The sequence below is a fragment of the Myotis nattereri genome (assembly GCF_964212035.1).
Source record: "Myotis nattereri genome assembly, chromosome: 2".
Classification (NCBI taxonomy): Eukaryota; Metazoa; Chordata; class Mammalia; order Chiroptera; family Vespertilionidae; genus Myotis; species Myotis nattereri.
The window spans coordinates 163,891,222-163,899,823 of record NC_138076.1 but is presented as its reverse complement, the minus strand read 5'-3'; the positions used below and the strand labels follow the sequence as shown (position 1 = coordinate 163,899,823).

At 52.9% G+C, this 8,602-nt stretch overlaps 1 protein-coding gene across 1 annotated transcript; it reads right to left on the bottom strand.

Moving 5' to 3' along the window:
- Positions 1-772: 772 nt before the first annotated feature.
- On the bottom strand, positions 773-7,770 carry KRT8 (keratin 8). The gene is made up of 8 exons (XM_081085188.1): positions 7,367-7,770; positions 4,286-4,494; positions 3,641-3,701; positions 3,091-3,186; positions 2,351-2,515; positions 1,749-2,095; positions 1,566-1,624; positions 773-1,319 (listed from the first exon to the last, which is right to left on the bottom strand). Exons 1-8 carry the CDS (start codon positions 7,703-7,705, stop codon positions 1,135-1,137), a joined length of 1,461 nt encoding a protein of 486 aa, XP_080941314.1. The 5' UTR covers positions 7,706-7,770; the 3' UTR covers positions 773-1,134.
- Between the last annotated feature and the right edge of the window lie 832 nt (positions 7,771-8,602).

The window sequence follows — 8,602 nt, the reverse complement described above, 5'->3', positions numbered from 1 at the left end:
GCTAAGGGGTCAGCGTGTCTGCCTAGAACTCTATGGTGGTGGCGGTTGAACCAAGTGCCTCAGCTGCCCCACCCAGCTGTGTCCTAACCTGTGCCCGCCCTAAGCTTTGGAGACTGTGTTTCAACAAAGACAGGCAAATGCTAACGCTTACGGAACCCATTCACCCTTAAATACACACAGCGTACCCTCCACGTGCACACGCCCTTTACATACTCAGCTGTGTCAATGATAAAAACACTTCCCGTGAAAGGGCAGAAAGGTGATGGCAAGAAGCAGTGCAGGATGGATGTGCTGGTGAGCGGAACAGGAAGAGCTCACTTATCAATGCCAAGTCCTATACTACCTTGGCTTCTAGAAATTGTGGGTGCGATACACCTAGTCGCTCAGAATGGACTCTGGGCCTCTAAAGAAATGGGAAAACCAGGACTCCTTGGTCTCTGGCTGCAAAGGAATGAAAATGGTAAGAAGGCATCTCTGGCCCCCAAGGAAACGCAGGTGCCTGTCGGAGGAGGAGTGCAGCCTTGAGAAATGGACAGCCCTGGGTGCAAATCCCGTCTATCACATTCTAGTTAGGCCAATTCCTGGGTCTTTCAGGCCTGGCTTTTCCTTATCTGCAAGCAGTCCTGATGCGGACTCCTGTGTCTATGGGGACTGAACTCTCCTGATACCATCGGACTCCTGTGTCTATGGGGACTGAACTCCCCTGGTACCATCTGAAACCCGCCCTGCCCACCTCCGGGGTTTGCTGCAGATAAAACGAAATGAGGTATTTGAGGTATTTGTTTAATGCCCAAGGCCTCAACCAGCTTTCATCAAAGACATCTCTGGGAACAGTGTGTGAAGGTCAGATTTTCCTTCTGATCCCCACCCCTCCCCAAAGTTTCTGATTCCAGGGATAGGCCTCCTGACCATCTCTCTCCCACTTCATGGGCAAGGGCTACACATACAGCAAGCAGGGTTGGCAGAGCCAGTTGAGACTTTATTTTGGAAAAAGAACACTTGATTTGGCTTTAGTTGGGGGCACGGGAAAGAGTCAGTCCCCCTCCCCAAGGGTGAGCGGAGGACTGGGGCTGAGCCTCAAGCGGGGCTTCCCGAGCCCACAGCTTGGAGGACAGGAGGACCCGCAGTCATCATTCACTTGGGGAGGACATCAGATGATTCAGACACCAGCTTCCCATCTCGGGTCTCAATCTTCTTCACAACCACCGTCTTGGAGGAGCTGGTGCGGCTGAAGGAGCCAGAACTCCCGCCAGAGCCCAAGCTGGCCTGGAAGCCCAGGCCATAGTTGAGGTTCCCATAAGATGGGGACATCAGCCCACCTGGTCAGGAAGAGGCAGCCACATGAGCACAGGAGCCCTGCACACATTAAGCTGCAATGACCCCTTCTCCCTCCAGTCCCCTGGGATGAGGAACTGCCCTGGTTCACTTCTCCAGGACTGTCCGGGAATACCAGGAGCAGGGTGGGGCAGAACTTTGATATGAGCTATGTGACCTTGGACAAGGCAGTTAATTGGGCCCCAGCTTCCTCAGCTGTACAAGAGGGAAATGTATAGGCAGGGACACACCTGAATAGCCGCTGGTGGTCTTGGTGTGGATACTCATGTTCTGCATGCCAGATTCCAGCCTGTACCCAAAGGACACATGGATGTCAGGACCAACTCCTTGTCCAGGAAAACAGGACCCACCCCTCCTCACCCCAGGTCCCCGGGATAAGGTACCAGGGCCAGTCAAACACCCCCCACACCCACCGGTTCTCCTCGCCCTCCAGCAGCTTGCGGTAGGTGGCGATCTCCACGTCCAGGGCCAGCTTGACGTTCATGAGCTCCTGGTACTCGCGCAGCTGCCGGGCCATGTCCTGCTTGGCGTTTCTCAGAGCGGCCTCCAGCTCAGCCACCTTGGACTGAGCATCCTTGATGGCCAGCTCCCCACGCTGCTCGGCATCAGCGATGGCGGCTTCCAGGGAAGCCCTCTGGCCTTTGAGACCCTCGATCTCAGCCTGGATTCGGCTGATGTTCCGGTTCATCTCAGAAATCTCAGTCTTCGTGCGACGCAGGTCATCCCCGTGCTTCCCAGCCAACGTCTGCAGCTCCTCATACTGTGGGGGTGACATGAAGAGTAAGGCCCTGTGCCCCCACCCCACCCCCACCACCACCACCACCACCAACTCGCACACCCTGCAGGCTTTCTTCCAGACCTCTAGGCACAGGGACATCCCAATCTCCCCAGCACCCACTCGGCAGTCCCAGCACATAGCAGGCAGAGCAATGTTTGAAATCCTGCACCCCGCTCATGAACTGGAGCACAGAACTGGCCAGAAGGGGAAGGCCAGCTTAGTGACCCTGCTCTTCACCTTGATCTGGTACATGGTCTCAGCCTCAGCCCGGCTGCGGTTGGCGATGTCTTCATACTGGGCCTTGACCTCGGCAATGATGCCATCAAGATCCAGAGAGCGGTTGTTGTCCATGGACAGCACCACAGATGTGTCGGAGATCTGGGACTGCAGTTCACGAATCTCCTATGGTGGGAAGGGAAGAGGATGAGGCCCTGTCCCTGCACACAAGGAGCCCCCTTTTGCAAAAGGGTCTTCCTAAGGGGCAAGCTAGGGGAACAATAAGAGAGGAGCAGGTGGGCATGAGGACCTGGGAGAGGGCAAAGTCCTGAAGAAGCAAAATAGGTCAAAGACCTGGAACCTAGAGGGGTGTAAGGATGAAATGAGGGCAGGAAAAAGGAAACTTGTCTTTGGGTGAGTAACCAGAAGGGCTGGCCCTTCATGATATCAGCTACTAATGCTGAGCCCACAGTGGGCTCCCACAGAGCCCGAAGACTGAGAACAAAGACATGAGAGAGAGTGGGCTGTTGGGTCACCATTCTGTGTATGATGACCTTGGAGAGGCTTTTTCAGCTCTCTAAGCACATTCTCTGATCTGTGAAATGGGGTAATCAACCCTCTCTCATGCACGGGGACAGAACTAGAGAGCAGCAATACTGAGTTAATATCAGTAGCTGTAATTATTCAGAGGTGGGCCCTTGTCTGTGGTGCACTGGGGGCCGGGAGGAGTCTCTGATGAGGTTGGAGGAACAAGAACATACCTCTTCATACAGCTGCCTGTAGAAGTTGATCTCATCGGTCAGCCCTTCCAGGCGGGACTCCAGCTCTACCTTGTTCATGTAAGCTTCATCCACATCCTGTGGGGTGTTTTGGAGGGGGACATGAGCTGGGTGACCACACTGGACCCCAACCCAGAGGCACCCAATAGCCTAGAATTCTAACTATTGCCTTCCACACCTCACTTTGTGGCCTCATCCTCCAGGCCAGCCTCTGCCCCGTCGCACCTGCATCCCCAGCCCAAAGACCTTTCCTCCGTTTTCTGCAGCACCCCTCCCCCTCCTCCTTCAGGAGGCCTGCTACGGCTAGATCTCCGATTCTACTGCTCCATTTCCATGTCCCAGCACCAATATCCAGAGTTCTGTCCTCCTTAGCTGTTTTTGCCTATTTTTCCTGTATATTCCTGTATATCTAGGAAGTACCCAAACGTTGGCCCATTACTTAGAAATATTTAGAGACGGGCCCCAGAAAGCCTTTGTCCAAGTATCTAAGCCCCAACCTCCAGTGTCTGGTGAAGGTAGAGGACTCCCTCACCTTCTTGATGAGGACAAATTCGTTCTCCATCTCTGTGCGCTTGTTGATCTCATCCTCGTACCTGGTAAGGACAAAACTCAGAATCAAGGACCGAGGCAAAGGGGAAGTTACCCTGAGACTTTTTAGGGGGACGAGACTATCTAGAAAATTTATTTCATGGAAATGCAAGATATAAAAGGGCTGGCCTGGTCCTTCTGCTCATCAGCCAGTGGGGAGGCCTGGAGCAGTACACCTTTCTACAAATCAATGAATATTCACTTGATTAGACATAGGAGGCATATTAGGAGGGCAACAGGGAGTGATGAGACCTCAGACAAAAGGGGCCAATGCTGTAAATATATATATCAGAAGCCTATTGACTTGTCTCTCTGAGGTCTACTATGTAAATATTAACATATAATTTGTTGTCCAAATCTGGACAATTCTGAGACTAAAAGAGGGTTGGTGAAACTAACAATTATGCCAGGACAATGGGTGTAAACTAGACTGTCCTGAGAAAACCTGGTCACATGATCACCCTAATTATATAATCTGCATTGTCCAAAAATCAGAGGGCCATGGGGGTCTTAGGCCTCTGGTCCCCTGGGGTTGACAGAACAGGTGAATTCAGTTGGGCAAATGGCAGTACGGAGGAAGGCAGCTTACTTATTCTTCAAGTCCTCCACCAGTCCCTGCATGTTGCCAAACTCTGCTTCCAGCCTCAGTTTCTCCTGACCCAGCGTGTCCAGCTGCCGCCGAAGGTTGTTGATGTAGCTCTCGAACATGTTGTCCATGTTGCTGCGAGTCGTCTTCTGCTGCTGCAGGAGGCTCCATTTGGTCTCCAGAATCTTATTCTGCTGCTCCAGGCTCCGCACCTGGAGGAGGAGGGAACGAAAAGGTCTGCTTGAGGCCAGGGCTCAGAATCTGGGGGGAAGCAAGCAGTGTGTTCCTCTCCCCAAACAGTGGGTCTCCAGAACCCAGGCAGCTAGTTAGCTATCACCTAACAGAGACAGCATGGTGAGTAGGGTAGGGAGCCATGTCTTTCTAACTCTGGGGCGGGACATGAGGGTGCATGGTTGGAAGGAGACAGCTAGGAGAGTCATGTTGAAACTATTTTGCAGAACAAATAGGTCTTCTTGATTTAGATTGTATATTACAGATCAATAAAAATAGCCAAGTGTTAACACTTTATATAAGACTGAAAAAGAAAATGTAGATTGTTCTATTATCTACTATTATTATCATCATTATTATTTGGAGCGACTTTGAGGAACTCATACAGCTTATAGGGAAACAAAAGCCCTAGGGCCTAGACGCAGTGATGGCGAACCTATGACACGCGTGTCAGAGGTGACATGTGAACTCATTTTTTGGTTGATTTTTCTTTGTTAAGTGGCATTTAAATATATAAAATAAATATAAAAAATATAAATCTTTGTTTTACTATGGTTGCAAATATCAAAAAAATTCTATATGTGACACAGCACCAGAGTTAAGTTAGGGTTTTTCAAAATGCTGACATGCTGAGCTCAAAAGGTTCGCCATCACTGGCCTAGAGAGTAGTGGCCAGGAGACCTGGGTTTTAGCCAAACACTGCTACTAACCTGGGCTGCGTAACCTTGAGATGCTTCCCCTCTCAGAGCCTGGGGCTCCTCAAACCTGCAATGGTCTAGAGCAGCGGTTCTCAACCTGTGGGTCGCGACCCCTTTGGGGGTCGAACAACCCTTTCACAGGGGTCGCCTAAGACCATCGGAAAACACATATATAATTACATATTGTTTTTGTGACTAATCACTATGCTTTAATTATGTTCGATTTGTAACAATGAAATTGGGGGTCACCACCACATGAGGAGCTGTATTAAAGGGTCGCGGCATTAGGAAGGTTGAGAACCACTGGCCTAGAGGAACTCAGTCAGGTCCTTTCAGGAGCCCTCCCCTCCCCCATCTGTGCAAAAGTCACTTGTGTCCAGGGAAAAGACAAAGGACTGGGCAGACCTGTCTGCAAATGGAAGGCTCCCTCCTCCCTCCCCCACCCCCCCCCCCCACACCCAGGAAACCCTCTCCTTGGCCCCACACACCCCAACACGAAGGTCCTGGTTCCTTGGACACAAGGAAATCCAGATTTTAGGATGAGATTAAGCCATGTTAGAAGGGAAATTTTTTAAAAGATAGTAACAGGCTGGTTCCAAGAAGAGGAATTTATCTTCCTTAATCAACCCAACGTTGTAACTTTTTTAAAATTGGGAGGGGCTTAGAAAAGAAGGTTGACTTAAGGGTCTGGCCTAAATCCAATAAATCCCTCTGTAAATTCCTTTCTTCTCCAGGTCATGTTGCCTCAAAATTATGAAAAATAAGCGATTTTAACATTTGGCCAAGGGCCGCTAAAACTCTCTACCTTCATTAATACGTGAATAGGCAAAATCTCTGATTTAGGGATTCTCATGCCCATTTTATAGATGAGGAAATCAGTTTCAGCAAGGGAGTCCATCAGAGGGAAGGGCGGAGCACTGGGAACCGGGAACTGGGACTCGGAGCTAGTGTTTAACTACTTGCGGGGAGGACTCAAGAGCTAGTAGAATGCAGTCAAGAAGCGACGTCAAGGTTGCTTAGAGCCAAGAAACTAGGAAGCCCTAGTTCCTAAGGGGGGTTGAGCTTCCTAGGGCACTCCAGTCCCTAAAGAGGCGAATCTGCCCCAGTGTTTCCCGCTTTCCGTTCCCACAATGCCTCCCAGGAGCCAGTCAGCAGGGAGGGCCCAAGCTTCCAGCGCGCTGAGGCCCCAGGGGCTCCCCAAGGGAGCCTACCCCCAAGGCTGCAAAACCCGGCCTGGCCTCCCCTCTGGGGAAGTGGAGCCAGGACGTTGGGGTGGAGCCTGGGAGGGAGGAGAGAGGGGACAAGGGCCGAGTGGGGAGAGGGGCGTTGGCGGACAGACACGTTATCTACAGCCATAAATTCTGGACGTGAAACCTGGGCGGGGCGTCCAACGCCCCAGACTTTGAATCCTGGATGGGCTTTCGTGGAACCAACCCCTGGCGTCACCCCACCCTATCCCCACACATACCCCTCCCAAACCCAGACGCAAAAAGCTCCCCAGGTAGAGCAGCGCGTTGCCCAGACGGCCCCGCCTCAGCCCTGCACCCCATGAGGGGGCGGGTCACTGCCTCGCCCGGCCCCGCCCCCTGCAGGCTCCAGGGCAGGGGCCAAGGATGACTCATCTGGCGCCCCCAACCCTCGGGCCTTGGGACGCCGGAGGCTTCGATCAATATTTGTCTGTTTAGATCAAGACACCAGTTCCTTCTCCCAAAATCCTATCAAACTCATTCTTTTTAAAAAATGCCCAGGGGCACCTCTGGGAAACTGTTGGGGAAGTGCTAGGAGAGAAGGTGAAACTGGAAGAGGGGCACCCCTCTTACCCCACCCTTCCCACCCGACAGCTAAACAGCTGGGACTGGTCCAGGCGGAAAGCTTTATCCACGATCAGAACTTGGGTTGGGGTGAGATGAGTGAGGGAGAGAGGGCGCCCCAAGATTTAGAATCAGAAGCTGCCCCATCCCTGCGGCCATCCGGAACCAAAGTGCATGGGAGGAGTGAGTCATAGGTTGGAAGAAAGGGTTGCCAGAGTGCGTAGAGCCCAGCAGGATGCCAGTGGGGCCTGGAGATGTGCCCACGGACAGGGCGACCAAAAGAAAGGGCGTGGACCCGCTTCAGACCCCAGGCCCAGCCAGCCACGCAGGGGGGGGGGCCTCACCTTGTCGATGAAGGAAGCAAACTTGTTGTTGAGGGTCTTGATCTGCTCCTTCTCCTGGTTGCGCACCGCCTGGATGTTGGGGTCCACCTCCAGCTTCAGAGGGTTCAGCAGGCTCTGGTTCACTTGGACAGCTGTGATGCTCCCCATGCCCCCAGCTCCGCCGTAACCCCCGGCCAGACTCATGCTGGTGCTCAGGCCACCTCGGTAGCTGCTGCCCACACGGGAAAAGGACGAGGAGCTGATGCGAGTGCCCGGTGCACTGGAGTACGAGCGGCTGCTGAAGGCCCGGGGTCCGGAGGTGGACACCTTGTAGGTCTTCTGGGTCACCCTTGTGGACATGGTGGAGGCTGGAGTGGAGGCGAGAAGGCTGAACCTGGCGGAGATTCGAGAAGAAGCCAAAAAAGCTGCTTGTAAGTGGGGGCCAGCATGGCCCTTTATAAAAGAGAGCCCAGCCCAAAGGGAGGGGGTGGGCCTCGTACCTGAGTGGCTAGGCCCCGAGGAGGCCGGGCCTAACCCGACACCTGCCACCTACAGGCGGACTCAGGTGGGGGCAGCAGAGAGCTGCTCCCACCCTGGAGCCCATTCCGGCACCACCCCCAGAAACCCAGGAAAGAGCAATTGGGCGAATGTGAAACTGGCAGGAATCCGGTGGCCTTGCACAGGTTCCCTGTAAGGGAGAGACGGACCAGGGATCACCCAGCCACTGCAACCCTTCCCTCCTGTGGGAAATCAGTGCAAGGAATGAGAAGCACAGCGGGACAGTGATCCCTGCGATGCGGGTCTCCTGTGAGTAGCTGACACCCCAAGTTCTTCTCTCTACTTTGAGTGACTGTGAAGGTCTGCCCAAGGCTGGAGGACAGGAAACTGGGTTCTGAATTCTTTTTTTTTAAATATATTTTATTGATTTTTTACAGAGAGGAAGGGAGAGAGATAGTTAGAAACATCGATGAGAGAGAACCATCGACCAGCTGCCTCCTGCACATCCCCCACTGGGGATATGCCCGCAACCCAGGTACATGCCCTTGACCGGAATCGAACCCAGGACCCCTCAGTCCGCAGGCCGACGCTCTATCCACTGAGCCAAACCGGTCTCGGCTGGGTTCTGAATTCTTGAACCTGAAGTCAACCATTTGTCTAGTCTCCCCTCAGTTACTGTTGTACTCTCAGCACCTGGTGTAGTGCCAAGAGGGGCTGGGTAAATATTTGTGGAATGAACACATACACACACACACACAC